Source organism: Calonectris borealis, chromosome 10 (genome assembly GCF_964195595.1).
Source record: "Calonectris borealis chromosome 10, bCalBor7.hap1.2, whole genome shotgun sequence".
NCBI lineage: Eukaryota > Metazoa > Chordata > Aves > Procellariiformes > Procellariidae > Calonectris > Calonectris borealis.
In genome coordinates this window covers 22833248-22859288 of record NC_134321.1, presented here as the reverse complement: position 1 = coordinate 22859288, position 26041 = coordinate 22833248, and the positions used below count along the sequence as shown (strand labels likewise).

General features: G+C 38.2%; 1 protein-coding gene across 4 annotated transcripts in view; it reads left to right on the top strand.

Moving 5' to 3' along the window:
- The window catches only part of IQSEC1 (IQ motif and Sec7 domain ArfGEF 1), a 67159-nt gene that overhangs the window by 20400 nt on the left and 20718 nt on the right, over positions 1-26041 (top strand). For all 4 annotated transcript variants that reach the window (XM_075159420.1, XM_075159422.1, XM_075159419.1 and 1 more), the window contains exons 3-6: positions 819-2083; positions 18337-18498; positions 22758-22880; positions 23689-23855. In XM_075159420.1, the coding sequence (XP_075015521.1) occupies positions 819-2083; positions 18337-18498; positions 22758-22880; positions 23689-23855 (1717 nt within the window). The remainder of the gene's footprint in view (positions 1-818; positions 2084-18336; positions 18499-22757; positions 22881-23688; positions 23856-26041) is intronic.

The window sequence follows — 26041 nt, the reverse complement described above, 5'->3', positions numbered from 1 at the left end:
GTTTTGGAAGGAAAGGTTTGAAAATATCTAATGAGTATTCCAAAAGTATTGACATGTCGTTTTCACTAGGTTAAATTGATAGCATTTATAACGAATTTATTTTGCATATTCATTCTGTTAATTGGAAACACTGGTAATGTTGAGTGTAATTATAAGAATGAAAATAGATTTGAATTTGTATTTAGAAAGTCTGAAATATGTTCTTGCTTTGAGGAAGACTGTGTATGCGGATATTCTATCAGAGAAACCCCTCTGGAAGCGTATGGTCTGGGAGGCTCAGTTTTGCTTTCGTATCAGGCCCGGGTAAAACGATGCTACCTGGTTTTTATCCATGTAGAAAGCGATGCATGCCTGGAAAGGTGGTGGCCACTTTTAGAATTGACTCCCAAAATATGGCAATTTGCATTATACTTGGATTTCACTTCTCTACAGTTGACCCTACAGAGGAAGAATGACTGCATCATGCTGCATTGGAGTGCTATCTTGTCTGCTTTGACATGGGCACACCAATGCTAATGTGTGAGAACCAAAATTTAAACACACACACACACAAATTGCCAACACGATAATTTTATATTACAGTATTCACATAGTCACATTTTTGTCTGTATTTTTATGGTGGAACTTGCAAATGACTATTCAGTTCCCTGTTTGTGCAGTTGTTAGTCTGGAGTTTTGAGTTTTTACTTTCAGAAACAGCATACACTTTGAAAAATTTCTGAAAATAGAAGTTGTTAAAAGAAATTTTTTTTTGTTATACTTTAACCTTGTTCTAACCTGCATCAAGTTTCAAAGTAATTGTGTTCACCCTTTCACAGGTGGAAATGCTAGAAAGGAAATATGGAGGCCGTCTCATAACTAGACATGCTGCTCGTACTATACAAACAGCTTTTCGCCAGTATCAGATGAACAAAAATTTTGAGCGTCTTAGAAGTTCTATGTCTGAAAATCGTATGTCAAGGCGCATTGTACTGTCCAATATGAGAATGCAGTTTTCCTTTGAAGGACCTGAGAAAGTCCACAGCTCTTACTTTGAAGGAAAACAAGTTTCTGTTACAAATGATGGGTCAAAGCTGGGATCCCTGGTACAGTCTGAATGCGGTGACCTTGGAGAGTCAGCTACAATGAAGTCTCCAGCAGCATCTACTGATTTTGCTGATGCTATAACAGAACTGGAGGATGCTTTTTCCAGGCAAGTGAAATCCCTTGCAGAGTCCATTGATGATGCACTGAATTGCCGTAGTCTACATTCTGATGAAGTCCAGACTCCGGATCAAGTCAGAAGTCGTGAAATGGAAAGGGATAGTTGTGCTCAAACTAAACCAGCAATTCACAATGTGGATCACAGGAAGCTTGATGAGATGACAGCATCATACAGTGATGTTACGTTGTATATTGATGAGGAAGAGTTATCTCCACCCCTTCCACTTTCCCAGTCAGTAGACAGACCGTCCAGCACAGAATCTGATTTGAGGCTCCGGTCTGTGAACTCTTCTCAAGAGTACTGGTCCATGACCCACAAAGATGATAAGATAGACACTGATACGAGCTGCAGGAGTACCCCATCACTGGAATGTCAGGAACAGAGGATAAGAATGGATCATCTACCATTGCTAACTATAGAGCCACCCAGTGACAGTTCAGTGGACTTGAGTGATCGCTCAGAGAGAGGCTCATTAAAGAGACAAAATGCATATGACCGAGGGATCACTAGTCAACAAGGAAGCCCAAAACACATCCCTCACAGTATTCCTGCCAAGATTATGTCCCGAGAGGAACAGGAGGCAAGACATAGGGCTAGGCCTATAGATAGTCATTTAGCTATCAATGGCACAGCAAACAGGCAAAGCAAATCAGAGTCTGATTATTCTGATGGAGACAATGACAGCATCAACAGCACTTCCAACTCTAATGATACAATAAATTGCAGCTCAGAATCTTCTTCTAGAGACAGCCTAAGGGAGCAAACCTTGAGCAAACAAACATACCACAAAGAAACTCGCAACAGCTGGGATTCCCCTGCCTTCAGTAATGATGTTATCAGGAAACGCCATTATAGGATTGGACTGAACCTTTTCAACAAGTAAGTACAGCGTTTCCTCCTTTTCTCTCTGTGTTTGGTAGAAACATAGCCACTGAACCAGGAGTATTTTTCTTGTATCAGATAAGTGAGACTGGTGCCTGATACTGACTTTTCAGTGAAAAAATAAGCTGCGTGTGGTGACTGTTCATGTTAGAGTACTTACAAGTTGACATCTTCATAGTTAGACAGCTTCAGGGGAAAAGAAAAAATATGTGTATATATATGGTAGTAAACTATTGAAGAGGATGGATTGGATCCCTTTCTTGTTGAAAAATATGGTGGCTTCATCCTAATCTATTTTTGGTGTTATAACAAATTCAGATTTCTTCCTGCCCTAATCATGTAGGTATTGTAAAACTTGTCATATGGGAATTAGAAATAACAAGCAGTGTAAGATGAGTTTCCTGTTTAACACAGGCAGGGCCTGGAATTTGTTCAGTAGATGTCATCAAAACTTTGATACTAAAAAACAATGCGCTGAATATTTTTATGCTAAATGAATATTTATTATTTATCACAAAATTATCGTAAAATTTGTATTTCTGCCTATGACTATTAGTTTTGCCATGTGTGGAGTTGTTTAAAACTTCTATAAAATAACTTTTTCAAGTTTCTTTGTTCTATTGAAATACTCCCTTCATACAGACACTCTCATGTGACTGTAGGAAACCATGAATATTACCATAGAGGGTACCAAATAATATACTGCTTAAACTCTGTATTCACATTACTGGAGTTACACAGATCTCATTAGAACTATCATAATCAGACGATAAGAACAGCTAGGTGGTTGGCATTAGAATCCCTAGCTTTTCTTCTCTGCTCTGTTGACGCCTGGTGTGCCAATTTCCCTGCCCTAGAATGGGTATCATTTACTTAGACCTTTTCTGGTACTAGTGCTTAGAAAGCTCCTCAGAACACTTAGATGAAAGATGCTAGGTGCCAGAATTTGCTCCTATTTTTCTTTAAAATACTGTTGGCAGCTCACAGTGTTTGTGTAAGTTTTTGAAATTTTCTACAGAGGAACTTCAGGATTTCTCTATGAAAATTTTGTTGCTTCTGAAGAGCTAATAGGTATTTCAGCGTGCTGCCATAGACCTTGCTTCACAGTCTCCTACAGCTTGAATGAGTTCAGCCCTCCTTTTCAGCTAGCAGTGCTGTGATCTGTTTTGTTTGGATTAATAGGTCAGCAGTTCATCATATAATAATATGTTGTAACATTGCGAATAATTAAAGCTTTTTGATGCCATCACGCGAGGCTGTGCATTACAATACTAAGTATGGATTGGCCAGGTTGGCTGTAAAAACTTTCAGGTTTGTTTTTTTATCATTGTAAAAAGTTAATAGGCCTTTACAGAAGCTTTTAGCCAATTGGAAGTATGTAAGTCATAGGATCTCTGCAGCTTTTACTGCTCAGGAAGTAGACTGGGTAGGAAGATATATAAATTTTTTTTTTACAAGATTTGAAGACATTAACATCCTTGGTGTGGGGGGTGGGGAGGAAGATGCTGGTACCATTTGGCTGACATTTAAAAGACTTGGTGTTTGCTCGGTTTTTTGCACAGTAATTAAGCCTTAAGCAGTCAATGATCAGTGAACTTCAGGCTTGATAATAGAGTCTTTTGAGTCAATTGCAGAAGGGTGTAAGAAAAAAGGTGAATGGAAAAAGTGCTCAAGCAGCATGCAGAGACGGATGAGAGCATTGGAAATTGTCAGATGCTTCTAGTCAAATGCCATATCAGTAGAAGGCTGAAAGCGAAAAATAAACATCAGGAATAGGGAGGAATACAGACTGTTATTTGAAACACATCTAAGTGATCTTGCTGCATGGACTTGAACAGGGTCCATGTATTGGCTGGTTGTAAGATGACTTGCAGTTTCTTAGCAGTGAGTCCTAAAAGATAGCACTGCACAGAACTGCAGGCAGCACCTCTGTATGTGATCTTTTGCTGTGTGTGATTGTTTCGTTCCCCCACCGCATTTTATCTCCAGTATTGATACAGAACTGAAGATTCTCTACCTTCTGCTGAGTCACTCTGATTCTATTGATAGCTCAGACAGTTCCCAAGTATCCCATGTATCTTGGTTTTGATTATGCCTCTTCAAGTCCGCAGATTGTGACATTTCATTAATAGCCTTATTTCACCTCTGTGCAATGTCAGGTATTGAACCATCATAGAATGTGATGGTGCATGAATCTGTGAACTCTTTTGAAAGGGAGGTGGGAAACTTCCACAGCTTTATTCTTTAAGAAGTTCAGAAGGAGACTCTTAAGAGTGTATCAGTGGGATTGCAAACTGCATTTTGTGAGGTAAGTGAGGGGATAGAGATTGTGTTCAGGCACTTGCCAGGATTTACAGGTGATGGTTTCTTCAAGATGAAGAATCCTTTTTCCTTTTATATGTGTGCTGTATAGGTGCATTAGTTTCAGTTAACATCTGAGCATTACGCTCATTGTTCTCAGCACTTGAAGTATGTCATAGCATCTTGTGTGTCCAAATGTTTTTTGAAAAGCAAGCCACGTCCTAGATGTTGGTTTCCTTGGCGAAGGCTGCTATTTCACATGCAGAACAGCGTAAAGGAGGATTGCCCAACCTGGTTAGACATGGACCAGGAAGGGGGACTGCAGGCCAGATGGACTTTCTGCAAATCAGTCCCGTCTTCACAGTTTCTGTCTCATGACATGGCAAAAATGCAGCTGCTCAGCATCTTATATGAGCAAGAGTCTGCCTACGCGTTCACTCCCGTGTTGCAAACTGCTTGCGCTTCTATCGCGTGACCAGATGTACACCTGCGATGTGATGAGATACATTTTTTAGTCTGCTCTCCAGTGTTCAAGTCAATGCAGCAGAATCATTTCAATGTCTTCTGATCATGTGATCTTTCACGACACATTTACAATCATAAAATGAGGGAGTAGTACAAGTCTTGGCAGCGAGCTCCAGATGGGATGTGTGCTCCACCCATGCGGAAGGACTGTGCGCAGAACTGAAAGAAGTGGCTTTGAAGTTACCTATTACAAGAAGTCAAGTTTTTTTCCACATGTCTGCATCTACCAGAGGAAATTTTAGGGATGTCTTTTACAAGAAGTTCATGTTAATTTCATTGCATCTTTGAAATCTTTCTTGCAAATTAAGATCCCAAACCTCAATTAACCAATAGTCGTGTCATTTCTTTCTGGTACTTGAAGCTTGACTGAAATGCAAAAAGTTTAGACCCTTAAAGAAGTGCATGAATTGTAGTAGAGTAAATACTTCTGCTTTGTTCACTAGGAGTGTTGAAAGAATGAAGTTTTAAAAAGCATGGAAAGTCACTATCCTCACAGTTGAAATTTCACCAGATGCTTTATAATTTTTCTGGCTTTCCTATTACAATAATAGTTTTCAGAAGCCAAAGTGCAGTTTTCGTTCCAGAGGCCCTTCATTAGAATAGCCAGTTATGAGTAGAAGTTCAGCACAACTGGTGGTCTAGTTCACGTAATCACCATTGTATGCAAAACATTAGTAGCACAAAGGTCCTTGGAGAATGGAGAACACAGAGCAGCAGAGAAAAAACTGTAGTAATTGAAAACCATTTTTCTACGAGTTTTATCACTTGATCATAGAATTTGTTTCAAACTATAACTTGGTATTCAATTTGGAACCTTAGTGTTGATTAAAGTAGTATACTTTTTTAAAGATGTTTTGTGGTATCCACTATACTAGAACATGAAGTATTGCCCAAATGGAATGATTTCTGCCAAAGAAATTGCAACTAAGTAAGAGCTTCTGTACATTCTCCTATGTTTGAATGGCAGTAGTGATTTCACCCTGTCAATAGGGTGTCAGATTGTGTGTTACTATTCATTGCCTTCCTAAAGGAAGGATTGCAGGTGCATGCCCGGAGTGCAGAGGCTCCCAGGGCAGCTTGGTGAAGCCAGCTGTGTTGAATTAGGCATTTTCTTCAGTGTAGTTTGAAAGGGTTGTAGTCTGGGAGAAATTATACTGGAAACCATTCCTCCCTTATAGGCAGAAGGAAAACACTACCTAGAAAGGTTTATTTTGCAGGCTCCAAACCCTGCCAATGCAAATCCAGCCTTTGAGACTGGTTTGCTTATAAACAAGGCTTCAAGAGGGCTTTTGACTGCTGCTTTAAGAAAAGAAGAAGGAAAAAAAAAAAAAAAAAGGGGGGGGAAAAAAAGTAAAAAGGGCTGTGATTTTATTCTCATGTTTGTTTTGACTGCAGGCTGGAAATACCAGGTTTACCAGTTATTGCAGCACAATCTGGTAGGATTTTCAGGTTCCATTCTGCTACCGGTGCACTGATGGTTCTAACAGATTAAATAGGACCCAATGGTTTAACCTCAGTTGTCTGAGGAAATATGTCCTGCCCTTGGGTCAACTTTGCAGTCAGTAGTAGCAGACTAATTCTGTGCAGAGCTGTGCGTGTGTAGGAAGAAGTATATTGCCAGATTCCTTTCTCTTGTGCCACCGTGATGGTGGCAGTAACTCCGGCTCCTTGCCAAGTATTTGTGGCTACCAGGTATGTTTGTTGGTAACACTGCCCTCAATTACTGTCTCCTCAGACTGCAGTGACACACCCAGCTGGGCCATGTCGAATAGAGTACAATGTCGTGATTTTTCAACGTTCCCTTGGGCAGGGAGTACAAATGCTTTCTGTATTAGTAAAATATTTTCAACAAAACTTGGACAACATCAGAGTGGTTTGAAAATTTGATGCGACTGTGCCTAGTATTACAAAATACGGCAGATAAAAGTTTGTATTTCTCAGACTCATTTGTTAATCTTGCAGAGACTGGAGTTATATTTACTATCTCCTTTGGGATATCACATATTGGAAGACACTGTTAAATGTCCTCTCATCTGGCAGTGTTCCTGTGGCATTGTGATTTCTTGCCACGGGAGCCAGTCTTGCTGGCGCTGGTGCCAATTTCTGGCATTGCTGGTGAAGAGAGACTGTGAAGTACAGCTCGTGGGCCATTTGCACCATGCTGCTCTGCTTTTTATGCTGTGGCATAATTTTCTTGAGGGCTCTTATTGTGTAGTTTTTGCTGAAGATTTTACAGCCTAATCTTGCACGTACACCTTGGAGGTAAATGAACAGACCACCGCTTTACCTTGCTAGAACAGAGGCTAGGCGATAAATATTTTTACAATATGTTTTCCCAAATGCCTTTCACCCCCAATCCCCCTTTTTTTGTTCTCTTTTGCTTTCTGGAAAGGGTAGTGACAGATGGAAAACTGTTCCCCATGTGTCCTCAGTCCATTAGAGTGTACTGTTTTGAAGAGTTTTCTGTAACTTCCTTTATAACAGGCTATTATCAAGGCTCCCACTATTCCAAAGTTCTCTCAAAGGATTTATTGACAGAGCTAAAAAGGCATGAGTATCTGTTTGCATTATGCAGTGATGTATCATCTTTTGACCTGTAAGCCCTGAAAGCCCTACCGGCTTCATTTATTGCATGATGAGGATGATTTTATTCAAAATTTAAAAATCACTATTGATTTGAATTGAATACTAATTCCAGGAGCAGACTTTTTTAAACATGCCTAGATTCCTTGGAATGTTAATTTAAGTATTTCTTTATTTTACTAAGCAGATATGAGAGGAATTTGCTGAGTGCTGGTGGGATTATACCAAATACAAAATTGCACATTACAATTTCTAGAGAAATTCTTGTTGGAAATCTGAGGCACACAATAATAATATTTGTGAGAAGGCACATTTTTCATTTTCCATGAAAGCAGCTTTAACTGTTCAACAGAGGTATACGATTTCCATCATTTACATGTAGGTAGAGATTGAAGGTAATTTGGATTCCTAAGTACTGTTACATTCAGAAAGTACTGCAAACTTTTTCTCTATTTGAAATCCTTAGAAGTTGCCAGATGTTACTAAGTTTTTTTTTTAAAAAGAAGTTTCGCAAATAGCCATTAGTTTAAATATTGTAGTAAGTGTACTAATCTGATGTTCCTCCATTTACACCAATCACATGCCTGATGACTTTCACTAAAGATGCTGAACGTACTTTCTGTATTGCTTTTAGTCAGGTCTCATGGCATCCATACAGCATTCTAATATCTGGTCTGAAAACATGTATTTTTAGACTGTGCCCCTTAGAATTTTCAGTTGAAAGCTTATTGGAAACATTTTTAATTATTTTAGACTTTGTAAGTGCAGATTGAGTAGGAGGGAGAAGGTGTAAATCAAACTAACCTGGTTCTCTTTACCTTTGAACTAATTCTTTTATTTTGTCAGCTGATGTCTAGTATCTTTGCAAATCGTATATCTTCTGTGATTTTTTGGAGTGATTCGATAGAAAGAGGAAAGGGGAGACAAGAGGCTTATTCAGGATTTCGAAACAGAGCCATTTGCCATCCTCCTGTATATGCTGAGAGGGACTTTACTGTTGTTACAACATCTGGACTGCAGATTATTCAGCCATAGGCAGTTCCAACAAAAATTAAAATCAAAGCACTCCATGTAGCTTGTCCTCTAACATGCCGAGGAGTTAGTAAGAAGAGAAGAATGTTCTTAGTGTGACTCTTATTATTTCTAAAAACGTTTAGCCCTAAGTGAGAACACCCAAAGAAAAAAAAAAGCTCTGTGTGTTTGTTCTGTGCGTGTTTTATCTTTTTTCCCTGAGGACCCATTTTTCCTCCTTTTTTTCCAAAATGGGTGCTTTGATTAGCATACATTATGTCCTGCCCATGAGAAACAGCTGAAAGGTGTAACTGAGAATTCAACCAATAGTATATTTAAGCACCGGTTTCAAATATGGGCACAAGGATTCCCTTTATTGCCACTAAAAGGGAGTATAAACTTTACCAAATGTTGAAAGCAAATCTAGCTTTTGAAAGGCTGCACTATGACCAGCAGTAACTGTGTGCGAGCGTCCTGGAACCGTGAAAGAGCCATTACCTCATCCTCTGCCGCCAGCTCCGCCTGCCCCTAAACATTCTGGGCACACATCTCCCTCCCGCTGCTACGTGCCAGGAATCGGTAACTGGTTTGCTCTAACAATGCCTGGGTGCGTGCTCAGGATACAGTCGGTTATTAGAAAATGACCCTATGAATGGAGGAATTTGACTGGGTGAGCAGCTCCCAGACAAGCATCTGATATGAGTCTGGGTGCCAGAATTTTAATTCCTTCCCTCCCCGCCCCAAATCTCAAGTAACCAAATTTTGAGGGTGAAAAATGTGACCAGCTGCCTTTGCAGGCATGCAGAGGACAGTTTGAATAGGGAGTTGGGAAGGCTGCGTAGGAACCCTTGGAAGAAGAGTTAAGGAAAAGAGAAGGGGGCACCAACTCTTTCCTCCTGTTTAACAGTTCACATCTGTCTACTGCATTGGGGTTTGGTGGATCTGTAAGTGAAAAATCTGGAGATTGTTAAACAGTATTTTTGCATTGCCAATTTAAAAGGTATCCCTTTTAAAGTAAATGTGATTGTCAGTGTTTCCCATTTGCAGTCAGCAGAGTTGCAGAAATTGAAGCTGAAGTGCTCCTGCTCTGTGTAACTGGGGTGAGGGTGTGGAAAGAGAATTTAGGGCAGGGTCACTAGAAAACGTTAAGACAGGGCCTGTTCCTCAATTTCAAGGATGTAGTCATCTTAATGTCTCATTCCTGACTACAGTTGCATAAACATGAAAGCAATATTCAGCCTTGGCAAATAGTTCTGAGAGCGCCAGCAGGTTTTTCATGTATCTTGTCTCAAAGTGGAGTATATTTTGCGCTGCTGGCAGCTACAAACTCTTTTCCCTACTCTTTGAGAAATGCAGGGATGCAAAGGGGCCAGAGGAGATGAGAAAATCCTCATAGAGTGTTTTGGTCCATTTATTTAACTAAAATATTTCCTTCTTTCTTGTGAGGGAGGAAGGAGCAGGGGGGGGAAAAAAGCAGGCTGTCCACTGCCAAGAGAGGGAATAATGAGGAGCTACAAAATCTGCTATAGCGTGATGACTCAGGATTGTTTTTACTAGCCAGGACATGTCCAGCTACTGCATTGGAACTGCTTGGGGTGTGCCTTATGATTCTCTTCACTGTGCTGACTGCTTTGTTCCTCAAGGCTGATGCTTCTCATATGGAAAAATCCTATTTCTGAAATAGCTTTAAACTCCTGTTTTTCCTCCTTTATTAGAATAACGCAGACTTTCTGCTTGGACCCTTTAGCTGCCTTTTATACACTTTTACAATTTTGTAATCAGCTCTGATTCAGGTGATAATTTTCAGACAAGCCTAAACATTCAGTAGCAGTAATAATGTTTAATGTATAATTTCCTAGCACTTTACTAGGAAATGGTGACATAAAGAAAGTGATGGATCCAGACAGAAAGTAATGGTAGAACTGTTCAGGTCAGTTACCCAATTTTGTGAAATTGGGTTTTCTCTTTATTTTGCTCTTCTACCAAAAAACTGTGCACTGAGATCACTTCCTAGTTAATTCTTTTGTTAGTGACACGAGTATAAATTAACTTTCACTGAATGAAGATTACTGCAGGTAGTTTGGTGTAATTGCAAGTAAGCTGTGACCTTCACATCTGTGGTGGTAGTTTTTTGGTTTGGTCTTGAATGAACCTGAGAAGTTCATTCAAAACAGAGGAGACTAACCTATCGTAATTTAGTGGAGAGAAGTCTTCCCCACTGTGGGGGAAACCATAGGGCTCCTTCCCAAATAATGTGAATAACTATCTCCCCATTTCCACGAGATGCAGAGAAGCTGTGAGAAACGTGCTGTTTTTTGGCTTATTTTCCTGACCCAGAGACTCTTTCTTGTAATTACCAGAAGATGCAATTTACACCTAGTTTTTCTTTCTCTTCATTAACCAGTTGTGTAACATGAGGAAGACACAGATCAGGCTTCCCAGTCAGTTTCTCTTAATTTTTTTCCTTTCAGTCCCTTTCTTGCATTGCTGCATAGTTGAGTGAACTCTGACAAGCTGGCACTAGTTTTGGTAGTATTTTAAGGATACTGGGTTTTTTCTTCTTTCCCAGAAGGTTTAAAATAGGCATAGTGATGCATAGGCATAGTTTTGTTGCGGCAGCAGTAGGATATTCAGCAAAAGCGAAGGAAGAAACAAAGTTTAGCTGTCTGCCAAACTAAGGAGAATGTTCAACTAGCTTGTTATTGCCAACATGGCTATTTAAAACTATTTAACTTCTTAAATTATTCTAAGGAAACTCTTAGATTCTTGCTATTAAAAAAGTCATCCCTGGATTTTAATGTTAAGCTAAAGTTTAGTTTTGTGACAACTGTAAATATTTTCAAAATGGGATCTCTAGTATCAAAGTTAAGGAAGATCATTTTCTGTTAACAGAGGGCTGGCATCATAGCTGCATTAAATTCTCCACCCCCAACATGAAAAGATTTCTTTGGCAGCAGCATGTTTGTGAACTGTTTCTGTTTGCAGTGTTGACAGCCTTTAAGAAATGTTTGTAGTTCTGGGTTGTTTGTTTTCTAGCTCAGCTTATGGTCCTTTCAGTGTAGCGCGCGTGTGTGTGCCTAAATGTAGATGAAAAACCAAACAGCATAAATGTGCCTTCAGAAATGCTGAAGTTCTTTCTAGATGTTTCACCAAGCTTCTCATTTTCAGTCAGGCTAGCTTTATCCCCCTTTTCTCAGACGGCTGTAAGAACAGTACGTTTGTGGTTATTTACATTGTGTGAATAAATCCCTCGTTTACCTCAAAAGATACTTTTGTCATTGCTGGGTATTGGAAATCTAGACTTGGGCAAGCTGCTTTCTGTGCTCATTTGTTTATTAATGCTTCCATTTTACGGCTCTGTTATTGTCTGAGCATCTAAAAGGAAATACAAAGATTTAATGTGGTTTTGGGTGCTTGCAAGCTTTGAATGTTTAGCAAGTCAGAGATAGGGAAGGCTTTATACACCTTTGTACTGTGGTTTTGTTGAATGTTTCTTTTTGAGGTAGTGCTTGCTATTCTCCTGTGGGCCAGCGTGGACATAGGTGCTTCATCCACACTGTGGCTTCGTTAGTACAACTGATTGTGCAGCTACGGGAGGAGCTTGACTGTTTTTTAAAAAAAACAACAGAACGAAACCAAAACAAACCACCACAAAAAAAAACACCACCAAAAAATCCCACGAATACAAAACAACAAATACCCTTCTTCTCCTAGTTCAGTTTGTCAGGAAGTCCTAAACCAGCAACAGGAATGAGAGAAGAGGCTGATGCCAGTGCTGGCACTGCCACTGAAGTGCTCACCTAACTACAGCGCTTAGGTTTAATGTGTTTGTTTTGCAGTAAGACTGGCTGTACCAGTAAGTCTAGTAGATAACAGTAAATGCTAAGTTTGTGCTGATCTCTTTCTTACCATCTAGAATCTGACTAAAAGCTTTTCCTCTACCAAATTCACTTTTCAAATTCACTGCGGTGTTTTTGCAAAAATAGTATTTCCTACAATTTTAAAGATAACATTTTGAATATCTAGGCAGTACAAAGCCTTATTTCCCACATACCACTAACCTTTGGAATCTGGTGTTACTTTACATCCAACAACAGCATAAGGTGGTGTGTTTCTAACCGTGTTTCCTTTTGTGGCTTAAACAGCAATCGGTATGTCTGTCCCTGCTCCTGCGCTACCTGTTGGGTTGTGCGAGCACAGCTGCTGACGGCTTTGCCATGAAGTGACTTGGAAGTCAGTCAGCAGATGCTATTACCCTTCCCCTCTTCAAAGGAGGAGCTGTTTCTGACTGTGGCTTTCCTGCTTTCTCAAACTCTGGCAGGTCTTGAGAACAGAATTCAAGCAGAGGAAATATCAAACCAGGGACTGGAATTATGTGACAGTCCATATTTAGTAATTCATGGAGCTTTGGGGCTGTTTTTTATCACTGGCAGCCCCCATTTTCTGCAACAGCTAGTTGGTGATTATCTTTGCAGGTTGACGATATTCTCACGTGGTGTAAATGATTGTAATAACATGTATCCTAAAGTTGTCTGTCAGTGGTTCCTCTGACCAGGTGAAAGTTAACTGAGACAAATAATGACACATTCAGAATTATAGATGTCTGGATCACTGTTCTCCTTACCAATTTGCTCATGACAATAGAAATATTAGGAATGAAGTATTTTTCTAAAGATACTGTGCTTCTTATATACATGTAGGTTTTAGTCTAATAAAAAAATACTCTTTTTTTTTTTCTTTCTATATATTGCTAACTTGGATAAGGGACACTTCTCTCAGGAATGTACCAAGTTTGATATTATTACCCTATTTATTGTTCTTCTTTTCTCTTCTACCCCATACTTCAAAGGAGAGCTTATTCTTAGGAGAGCCTCATACATCACTTACATTAGCAAAACTCCTAAACATACAGACCTTTTTGTGACTTTTCCAGATTCAGCCTGCATAGCTGTTAAAGGAAAAAAACCCGACGCCTCCTCAGCTTCACAAGCTATAAACCCTCAACAAACCACCACTCTAACACAAATGTCAGCAAGTTATATGACTTCCACTGAATTTACGCTTTCAGTACTGCATGTAGAACTTGCTGAGTAAATAAGCCATCTCCTTCTAGTTAGTATTACGTCTAGGAAGGAAAGGCATAATACTGACTAGAGGAGACAGCAGTAATGTGCAGGGATTTACTGTTGTCTTGGCTTTAAAGGGAATGGGTTTTAGGGGGGTTGGGGTTTGGGGTTTTTTGCTCTTTGGTTTTTTAACTGTTGTGTGTGTGTGATTTTGCACTCTTGATTCCTGGAATTTGCTTCCTCTTAAAGATGTCAGTTTCCAAAAGTTCCTGCAGGATCCAGCCTATCTTCAGAAACACACAAAGACAACATTTTTACTGGATATGGCCAGTACTCTCTAAAAAGCGTGCTCATTAAAATATCCTGTTTTGATCTGTTATTTTGAAGTCTGCATAACTTTCTCCATCAATGTTTTTCCCCTAAAAATCACTTTAAACCATCCTAAAGGTGTTGTTATTAATCAGTTTCTAGCAAATTCCTTAGCCCTTTATGCAACACCTGAGAATCTCATGTAAATATGTTTTTGCACATCTTTTTGTGTAAGTTGATTTTTTTTTTTTCTTCCTTTCAGTAGATTCCTTTTGATTTGTTTTGGTTGGGTTTTTTTTTGAGAGAGACATTTTTAAGCTTTATTTTGGAAGCAATCCTGTGAATATAAAAAGTTCTCTAAATAGGTATATCATCAGCTATGTAAGGGGCTAGCTTTAGAGACTGTTTTCTGGTATTAGTTAATGTATTCAAATCTGAAAAGAAATGCTCTGCTTATGCAGCTTCCACGATTGCTATTTATAGACTTCTTATCTTCCCTGTTATTGGTAAGTGTAATTAACAAGCCATCACTGGGACTTTTGCTAATCACAAAAGACTCTTAGTTGTAAGTACAAAACGGTCTACGCTCAATTCTGAGTGGGCAGAAATGAGGATAATTTATGTCTGATGTCCTGTGTCATGTTAAATCCATGACCCTTTCATGTCCCACTGCCTTCTGCATCCAGTCATACACATTAGGAAAATTAGGGTTTGGTGGAAAAGAAAGTTTGTCCAATTTAAAACAGCTGGTTTTGCCAGCAGTAGAATCCCTGTTTGCTTGCGTTGTCAAAACCTGCCCTCCCAGAAACCCTGTCAGCTACCTGGTATTTTTTGCCTTTCATTGGGAAGGAGCAAATGCGTTTCCGGTAGTTTGCTGATAGGCAACACCATAACCTACACGTCCTCTTGGTGCATTTAAGAGGCAATTCCTTCACGCTTAGTAATATTTCAAATTTGTGATGTTGGGGATGACTTAAATTTCCATGAACCTATTTAGTTCTTCAATTTCTCTAAATTTGAAAAGAGGGGAAATATTGCTTGTGTTTAAAGACAGAGGGGGAAGGTACCCTTGTGTACATTTTTTTCTCTTAACCTGTTGTTAGCTTCACTTTTTAAGTAAAATTTCATTGGAAGTACAGCACTTCAGAACGCTCTTACAAAGTTACCGTTTTCTATTAACTTTTCCTGTTGAGTAAGATAATGTCACACCTGGTGTGGGGGTGGGAGGGAGCCTACAACAGCAAGAAAACCCCCTGAACCCCCCTAGCTTGCAAGGGGATTAAAAAAAAAAAGGGAGCTTGTTCTTCCAATAAGCTGTTTGATAAAATTTAGTTCATGTTAAATTCCGTTTCTTGATCAAGAGTATTGAATGAATTCAAGGTTTCAGATCATCAAAATAGAAATATGAGGAAAATTTTGTTGGCAAGCTAGACTCCTGGAACAGAAACCAAAATTAGGATTTATGAACTGAATGGGAAGTTAGGGAGATACGCATTGGCTAAGAAAATTTTTCTTCCTCTGATATTTAATACCCACATTTAGCCACAGAAACTTATTTTATTTAGAACTTTATTTGTGCACGTTCCCATATAACCCTTAACCTTCAGAGTTCTCCTGTGAGCCAAATAGTATTCATTTTGGTAATAGGAAAACTGAAAACAATGTAGGCTGCCTTGCTCAAGGAGTGATACCCTAACAGCTACAGAGTGGTACCACCTGCCTCTGGCTACTTGTCCTTTATGCCATCCTTTAGAATATACTCTAATGTAGACTCATTACTTGGGGTGAGGTGCCAAAAGACCACCTGAAGCTATAGGTTCTGTCATTAAGAACAATTATCCTGCTAATGCTTGCTCTAAGAAATCCTTTTTCCCTGTTGTAGTGATGCCTATGGGAACCTTCAAAGAAACATCAAAGTAACATTACGGAAAGTTACAGTTCTCATCTCACCAGGTAGCAGAAATTCTCTAGAGAAGCCATTTAATTCTTGAGTTCTTTGGTTTTGGCAGTGGCTCTGTACCGGCTTAGTCTGGGTGCTTGGCTGTTCGCTGAGGTCAACTCGCAAGTAGCTCTTCAGTTGAGGTCAGTCATATTCTCTAGGTTTACAGTTGTTTTTCTAGAACAGAACAACAAAGTTAACAGTTTTTAGCGGACAGATTTCAAAATGATATGGTACAATTTTTTTGATCTCTAGCTGGCAAATTCAGTGGGTAGGGCCATGAATTAGAAGAAGTAAAGTTTCTTCACTGGAAATGACTCTTACCGGTTTGTTACTCTGAAGTTTATGCCATTGCTAGTACAGTTTGATTTATCAAGTAGCGAAAAAGTAGTCTTCATTGTGACAGTTCAGGGTTTTCAGGTACTATTTTTATATTACAGTCCAGAGTTTACCTTGCTTCCATCTTACGACTTCTGTAACAAATTGGACTACTTTCAAATAATCCTACACTGCAAAACTTCCTCATGCTTCACTTCAGCATGAAGAAAGTATAAATGGGAAAAGAGCTTTTGGCTTCCCGTGTATTGCTAAATGGATTTTTAAGTCTGTTTTGGAGACTTACCTAGCCTGGTTTGAAGTGTATTTGAATAGATTTGAATAAACAATTGATTTCATATTGCTGAACCAGAAGCAGAGCTGCTTATGTGAAAAAGCAGACCCTGACTTATGTAAAATTATACAACTACATAGGAACTGATGCAAAATAAATCATGTGTCACCTTTGTGATGATTTTAAATGGTCAGGCTTATGGAGGTGGTAAGAGTTCAAGTTGTGGTTTAGTACAATAAGTAACGATCCAGCATTTCCTATATCTCAAGTAAAGGTGATCTTTGGATCAAGTTGTGCTTTTTGGTAGTGTTCTTTGTTTTCTGTTTTGACAGTTGCTGGAGAGGAACTCTCCTGGGTTTGTATCACTGAATTTTATGGACAAATGTAGCTCACTAACAAGGGGGATGGAGAAAACTATTCCTGTTTTTGTTGCGTGCGGTGAATTTAAATTCAGAAAGATTAAGAATTCTGCAATACAACTCAAAAGCGTATGAACGTAGCAGTTACTTACAAGAAAAAGGGTACTTTTTAAGTATGAAGGAGATTCATTTTACAAGATTGTATTTAGAAGATGACCATATGTGTAATCTTATTTCAGATGAAAAAAGCCACAAAGCCTGATGCAAGAAATTGAGATTTGAGAACTCACTTTTGATTAAATTGTATATATATCTCTGATCTATCTAACCCTTAATAGGGTATTAAGTGTATAATAGTGTAATGTAAAAGAGTAGGAGAACTGAATGGTGGTGTATTTAGTAACATTATTTGCAATTAAAAACCTTGAGGAAGGGTTATGGTTGTATGATCAACCTTGTATAAAAATAGTACGGTCACCTTGTCCTTTGAAATTGATTTTGCTTGCCTTAAAGGAAGTATCTTTAACGTCATCCAGCATGCTGCAAATCATTCACTCTTACAGGTGGACATTATATTATAATTCTTTACAAAGTAAAGATGATGATGAGATTACTGGTTCTGTAAAGATATCCCTTTAATATCTTTAAAAGAAATTATGGCTGTCTGTTGTGTCACACTGCTGGAAGATGCAGTGCACAATATGTGCTGTAAGGGAAGTTTTACATCACTTCAAAATATAAGCAGCATTTGCCTTTATAAGCAGTAGATTTATTGCCAGAAACGAATTCCATCCCCAGCACACACTTCTTAATATGTTAAAATGAGTAGCTTTGGCTTGCTTTGTTTTGAGATCTGAAAATGGTTACAGCTAAATCTGGAGATGATGTATAAAGAGATGTAAAATAGTGTAGAAACTATGAAAGTGCTTGTCTGAGGGAGGGAAATCTGGGGCAATGGGTGTGTTAAAGGACAAGAAAAAAAAAATCCAAATTAGATGGGAGCTCCACTATTTTTAATTGCTTCTTTTTGCATGACTGACTTTGTTTTTTCCCTTATTTTTTGTATTCACAGCTTGCAAGTTGTACCTCTTCAGATGTTTTTGTTCAATAAGTTTAACTTTTGACAGCAGGGGGGTGGGAGGTCAGGGGTGTTCTTTGTTTCTTGTTTTTCATCGGCAGCTTTTTAGTTCAGTTTCTGGAAGGTACATCTCTCCCAGCAACAGGAGTGTTTAGTAGCTGGTGTTGGGCTTGTCGTTTCATTGACAGGTGTTTTGACTTTCATGCCTTGCATGTAAAGCTTCTCTTTGGAAGGGTTACGGAGCTGGGAAATGTGTAATAACATGTAAAGATGTGTTTCAAAGCTAGTAAACTATGAACAGTGAACAGTGTGTTCTGCGGGATGGTTACATTTATCCTGACACTATACTAGCCCATACTAGTAGTATGTTAGTCAAAAGTGATTGGCAAAATTGTTGTAAAATTTTAGTCAGATGCCTTCAGGTCCAATGGAAGAAAATGAATAGTTTTGCATTCTCATTTCTCTTCAGAAAACCTGAAAAAGGAGTCCAGTACCTAATTGAGCGAGGTTTTGTGCCAGACACTCCAGTTGGTGTTGCCCACTTTCTCCTGCAAAGGAAAGGTCTCAGCAGACAGATGATTGGAGAATTTCTGGGAAATCGACAAAAACAGTTCAACCGGGATGTATTAGAGTGAGTATTGTGTGTGGGGAGGAGGTAAGCATATTTTAGTGTTCAAGTACGACATTTCATCAAGCTAGAGGTACTAATGGTCTCTAAATGTTTTGTGCTTATGTCTGGATCTTGTTCTGAAGGAGGGGGAGACCAGACTCTCAGCGTTAAGAAAGAAGACATGCACATAAGCAAATATTTATTTCTTTGCTTTCCAGCTAAGTTACTGTTTCTGTTATTGATCCAGCAAGATACTTACAAGGATTTATATTCCCTGTAGTCATGTACATTTACTCTAAATTTATGTTTTAATTTCATTGGCGTTAGAGTATGTTATTTCGAAGTCTTTTTCTTCCTCAGGCTCTCTAATAATTTACTGAATGAAACAAAATAATATTATATGCAACATAAGGCTTCATCAGTAACAGAACATGAAAATAATTATTACAGCCAAATGGCTCAGATGTTAGATACACAGGGATTTCAGCGTGTACAGGCATATGCTGACAAGATCTATACAAACTGTTCTTTTCCAAAAGATTAGATAAACAAAAACTGTTTTAAAACCCAAAGAAATTCAAAGCAGAAAATTAGACTTCTAGCAGCTTGGTCATAAATTTCTAAACCTTACATACAGAGTAGACTAAAAAAGAAGTTGCTTTGTTTTAAGAGGGTGTTAATTTAAAACACGTATTCTTTTGGGGCTTTTTTTTTTTTTAATCTGATATACTGATCTGTAAACATGAACACATTTTAGTCCAGTTTTGTTCAAGAAATTATATAAAAAATGTCGTTAGATGTTTAACAAAAGTGCTGAGAATGAAAGCAAAAAACCCTACATCTTGCCCGTTAAGGAAGACTAGGAAAAATTCTGACCACAGGTTTTAACCAGAGTATAATGAAAGCTGTACTGAAATTTGCATTGGTCTATAGATGCTGTCTTTCTTGAGGGCTGAATGTTGATATGTAATATTGATACATCGCAAAAATTTTAAGGTTATGGTATCGTGATATAAAGTGTCTGCCAACGCCTTGTATTTTCTTTGCATATTTCTTATAGACTGCTCTCACTGGCTTCATAGATGTTGGTCACGCTCTCTACAGTCATCCTGAGCTTACTATCGTGCTGCCAGAACTTATGTATCTCAAATTGCAAGCTTGAACACTGTATTAATACAGCTAATGGCATGTGTACATATGCCATAGACCTTTTTTTAGAGGTTTTCTCTTTCTTTCCTGTGCCTTGTTAAAGGCTGCCTTCTTATAGTACAATACCCAGCAGAAAGCAATAGAAGAGCCTCTGTACCGAAGCATGCAGCCAGACTTACAGTACAGAGCAACAGAATATGGCTTGGTTTTGATGCAACCCCTATTCAGCGTGAGTCATTATTAGCTACTTGTAATGATCGTCTGGATTTTGCAATTATGAGTCAGACTAGGGTGAAGACTTTCCAAAGAGTGTGTATTTTCTAATTTTTTAAAAGAAAACAGTACACGTCCAGGACGAGATGATTTATAATCTTAGATGATGCATTTTGTGATCTTGAACGGATTGTTTGCCCTCACCGTCTCAAACAGACTAGCAGAATATGGGTGAGTAGAAGTGTGTCTCTGCTAAGCCAGATGCTGTATTTGTGATGAGGTGAAGTGTTAAGAGTAAGGTCATAATCACCTACCTACAAGCCCACAACAATCCTTTTATTGAAATTAATCTATTCTTAAATAAGCTGTTTCAGCTATGCTTTGGCACGAGGAACACCCTGTAAGCGGTGCAGTTCTCTTGATAGTGTTCTGAACCTTGTCTGCAAACAGGAACAAGGTATTTTTTCTTTAAAAGAGACAATAGAATAGCATTTCATCTTAAATATCACATTTACAGATTGGAGGTAGATTTTGTCAAACTGATGATAACTCCAGGTTGTTACATAGAAAAGATATTTTAACAGATGATCCTTTTCCTGTTACACAATTTAATTTCAAGTGACTTGCTTTGATTTGTGTTCAAGTTTCCCAGATCCTGTAAATTAGGGTGTTTTAACTGTTTGAAATCTTCTTTTCACTGGAGCTTAGAAAATATTCGAGAGTAGCCTAAGTTTTTGACCAAGAGCTGCATTCTGGGCCTACTGTAGTTGCTACCTGGTGGTAGCTCAAGTGTAAAAGCATTGTTTGGGTGGTGTGGGGTTGGCACAGTTGGCATTGATGTTGTTGCCCTGGCCAACATTTGGGGCACATCAGACGCTTCCCGAAGCACTGCTGTTCTGCAGTGAGCCTCAGCTTTCTCTCTCTGCCTGACCAGGGAGTGCTCTATGTAATAGAGATGTAGCTGAGCATCTGACCTCCTACTGTGTCTTCACTTTGCATTAGAAAACAAAAGTACAGTCACTCATAGAAAGAATAAAATAAAACCACCATAAAGAACATTTAAAAGTGAGAGGGAAAGGATGATATTCTGTTGCTCTGTGCGGGACTCCATCATTTCAGTCCGTTACACTACACAGTTATGTGCAAGAGTACAGGCAAGTGCTACAGCAGAGAACCAAGGCAGCTGTAGCCGCGCTGACCCAGCAAGTGGTATGTTCCACTCGTCTTGCCTAAATTTTGTGGACAGGTGGTAAGCAGGGGATAGTTCCCAGGAAGAAGTTTCGATTATCTGCCTCCCTGGAAGTGGTGAAGCTTAGCTGCTTCTTGCTTTTACCTGCCGGGACAGGTAACTGTAACAGTGAAGATGTGGTCGTTCGGCACAGGCTTATTCACCCAGAGTACATATGTACTCAAGTTCTCCTGCAGTGACTAAAGTCCATTTAATTATGTTCTCTTTGTCATTGTGCTCATGATATTATTATCAAGGATTATAATTTTGTTAACTCTTGTTAACAAAAACTAAACAGTGTGTCTGATCTTTCTTACTTTCATGTTTTCATTCGCTGTAATGACCTAGCTAAAATATCTTGTTCCCTTTCTTGTCATTACACATCCACTAGAAAAGTTTTGTTTACTATTTTGAAATTTTTGCAGAAAAGTATGGGTTCCACTTAAGAACATTGACCATGGTGTTTTATCTGCTGTCTCCATAGTTCATACAAAAGATTGTTTAAGACCCCTCCCCATTATGTTGTTGGCCAGCATGTTTCTGGAGTTCCTTAATTGCACTAATTACTTCATTTTGACTCCACTTGTCTGCACATGTGCTTTACACCTTTGAAGGAGAAAAGAGCTTTTGAAAGTGTTACAGAACTTACAATAGGTGGGAAGACTGTGAACATTATTGCAGAACTGATAATAGGTTTTTAGGTGTGGATTGGAAAGGGTGTGAAAAATGCCAAGCCTGTTTGTTTGTTTCCTTGTGCTTCTGCATAAAGGGAAAAATATTCAAGGCAAAGTGAATAAATTGCTTTATTAATCTATGTTAGCTACAATGTTACTAGAAGAAAAATGTGAGCTAATTTATCTAATTTATCATTGTATAGCTATACATTTAAGAAAAGGCTTTTAAAACTGGATTGTGCTTTCTTTCTGTGGTTTCTGCATTACAGTGCTGTTACTTGCAGTGATTCATGTCTGGTTATTTAAAAACTAAAAGCTAAGTTTAAAGAAAGGAAATTTGTAAGCTTCTGATTTTAAAGTAGTCTTTAAACAAAGTATTAGAATGACATAGTTCACATTGTTGATTATATTAAACTGGTTCCTTTTCTATTTTTTGTCAGCACTGTATTTTCAGAGCAAGAAAGTAATTATTTCTTCATAAATGTTAACTGAAAGACATGGCAAATGATGAGGAGATGAGAATTACAGTAATAGTAAGAGAGTATCCAAACAAGATTTTTTTTTTCCCCGTATGTAAGAACATTCCTAGACACAGAGCCATTTTGTACAGATTATTATGCTTGCTGCAGGCTGCTGGAGATATGATATTTTGAACAGTATAAACTATTTATTGTTATTATAGGCATTGTAATAATTGGTTTGGAAGCACAAAACCAATAATTATTCTTGGCAATGATATGTCACTTACATTGGTCAGACATTTGTCATTCCAGCAGCTCTTCTGTTAAAAAAAAAGGGCCTGCTTACATGTACACATTCTCATTGATCCATTATTTGCAGTCCTTCCTTCACAGCTTACCTGCAATTATTCCAATTGCTGCTGAATAGTTCAAAAAACTCTATGAATCTGTACAAGAGATGGAAAATTGAAAGGTTTTTTTTTGTCTTGAAATCTTACCTTTGGTACTGTGTTGTTAGAAATTAAAAGACACAATGACAATATGTTTTTATCCTAGTTGTGTTGTGGATGAGATGGACTTCTCAACAATGGAACTGGATGAAGCACTCAGGAAATTTCAGGCTCATATCCGTGTTCAAGGAGAAGCCCAGAAAGTAGAACGGCTCATTGAAGCTTTTAGGTATGATGCTGAAATACATTACTCAGTCACCAGAAACCTGCTGTTGACTAATGGTCAAACTGGAGAACTGGGGAAGCTGAGCATATCTAAGTTACTTCCCTGATTATTTGCAGTGTCCTTGTGAGCTGCATACAGTTTCAAACACAGCATGTCGTTTGTGGTGGTTTTGCTAAGTGTGAAATAGGAAGTTTTATTTGCTGGTGCTGTTCATGTATGTCATTTGTATTAATGTAGTAAGGTCTCTCAATTAAAAGTTCTTTCTGGCATCAGTTGCAAAGATATTCAAGGATTTTTGAATGTCTCTAATAATGTATGTCTCTAACAATGTATTTGGATGTAATAGTTTATATGAGTGGAATTATAAGACCATTTCCATTTTAGAGTATATATGCTCTCAACCTTTCATCAAGCATTTCAACAATAGCGGAATAAAGAGCATTAACTTATTAATACTAACACAAGCGTACTTTGTGGGCAGGATGAGATGTAAATCATCATGTGGCAGTAAGCTAAAATCAATGCTGTATTCTTACCTGGAGTTAGAGGTATTACTCACTGAAAAAAATGAAATACTGAAGTTATTGTAGCGCAGAATCTGTACTAAGTGAAGTTACAGTGGTAGTAGAAAACAAAAGGCTTCCATATTCTAGGATTGGCGTATGAAAATATGTGGACGGAAAGCTAAATCATATATGGAACGCGAATAATAGCTTGCTCAGCCTCTGGAATGTAGTAGTTGGTTTATTTGGTGGAATTAGAATAGTAATTCATAGCTCTGACAGCTTCCCCTCTTTGCTTTTTTTTACAGCCAACGATACTGTATCTGCAATCCAGGTGTTGTGAGACAATTTAGAAATCCTGATACCATCTTCATTCTAGCTTTTGCCATCATACTGTTAAACACAGATATGTACAGCCCAAATGTGAAACCAGAACGCAAAATGAAGCTAGAAGATTTTGTCAAGAATCTAAGGGGTAAGCAAAGTCTAACGATGAAGGTCATGAAAGCTTTTCCCTGTAACTGTCATTGGAGGCACACTGTATCTTCTGGGAAAAAGACAAAATACAGGGCACTTGATTCTGATTTCACCTGACTTAAAACTACTGTCATTTTTAGGCTTTAGTTATTTCTGGAATAGTGAAAACAGAATTAAGCATATAGTATCTTTTTTTATCTTGTCAGGTCCTTTTATTCCCATATATATATATATATTAAGGAACAGAAATCACTATGCCATGATGAGAACTATTGGAAATAAACTAAAGATTTAAATTCTTGGTAGGGAAAAATAAAAATTCCAAGTCCAAAACCTTTCTGAAGGGTGCATGGTAAATAGCACAGAAATTTCATTTTGATTTCTTCATTGGTATATTTTCTGATCAAGAAACTATTTGCCAGGCTATGGCATACCTAAGCTTGCAATTAGATTGCCAAAAAAATACGGATATTTTTTCAAATTTGTATCTCGGATCTTTCTATCCTGGTTCTTTCTGGTGAAGAAGAACAGATTTTTATGAAGTATCAGCTCAACTAGTGCTTAGCTCTGCCTAAGTAGAGCTGAGGAGGAAGATCGTGCATGAGGAGATGATACCTCCTGTTGTTCCTGGGCACTCAAGGAAAAATGGATCAGACAGCATTTACCTTTTGTCACAGAAGAGCACTCAGACGTTAGAGAAATAAAATGAGGCTGAAGTCTCCATCCTTTTTTTTTCTTTTACAATAGTTTGTGCCCATGGGGAAAAAGCAGCTTTTACTATAGTTCCATTACTATGTGTTTGTGCAAAGGCCAGGAAAATTGCCTGCTCAGCCATTGCAACCCTCTCCTCCTCCTCTTCCCCCTGCTTTTAAGCACAGAATAAGCACAACATAGTGCACAGTCCCTCTTCTTTTGGCAACAATGGATGTAGCAGCATGGTAGCAGAATAGGCCTGCTACTGCAGGCACCAGCAAGTACGAATGTATTGTTTAACAGCCATTTTCTCAGTGATATCTAAAAGTGGGCTGAATGGCAGAAAGACAGAATCAAGTTGCTTAATATATAAAAATATATTGGCGCATCTCAGATGCATGGCAGTTTGTATTCATGTGTGCATGTGGTACTTTCATTTTAGTACTAATAACAAAATATTTGTGGTGTTCTGGAATTTCAGACCTTGAAAATGAAAGTCCTGTTTGGTGATTTTATTCCCTTCTATTTATATAAGACAGCAATGAATGATCTATGCTTAGCAGATGTTTCAGCTTAGCAAAATTTAACTTAGTGTTGTGATTTTGTCGTAAAGTCCACAAAGATTAAAAAAGGCCTGATATTAATTTCTTAGCATAATACTACAGTTATATTTCTTTTATTAAATACAGTACATTCTCTCTGAGCTCCTGCCCGAATGCCAGGAATTTCTTATTATTGTAGGCATTTTTGTAACAGGCTACCTTGCCTGTAACTTTAAATGACTGGATCGCAAAGGGTGGTCTGTGGAAGACTTGCTGGTGTGGAACAGAACAGAGGCATTTTTGCTTGCTTCTAGTTGCAGAGAAACTGTATTTTATCACAGTATTTTTTATGTGAGCAGTTTGTTCCACTGGGTGACAAAATATTCTATTTTGACTTCTGAATAGGAGATAAGAGTTTATTGCTTTAAAACTTGTTCAAAAAATAGACATGCATCTCTCTGTCCCCAGGAAATCCAGCTTTAAGTCACTTATTGAAATTGGACTCCTTCCACTGCTGTTAAAAATTCAGGATCAAGCATTCAAGACACTGTGGCATTTGTTAGAATGCTGACATGCCAAGGATAATCACACAGTGCTAAACAATAATACTGTAACTAGGCTATTTTGACGATTTGTTTTTCCAGAGTAAATTAATTGTTTTTGAAATCATACAGGAAATATTGGTTAAATTAATTTTACTGGGTGTTCATAAGGTTCTCTTGTAGGAAATTATTTTATGAACAGTGTTGAGTAATATTGGGACAGAGGCAAAATGGAATGGTTGTTCTTCCCAGTGGTATACTCCTAGGAGGAGTTCATATGGAGATTTTAGTGTCTAAAGGGTTATTTAACTCATTTGAGCTTTGATACCAAACAGGAAACTTTAAAGAAAAAAAAAATACATAAGAAATTAGCCTTTTTATGGCTTAGTTTTAGATTAGAGTTTTAA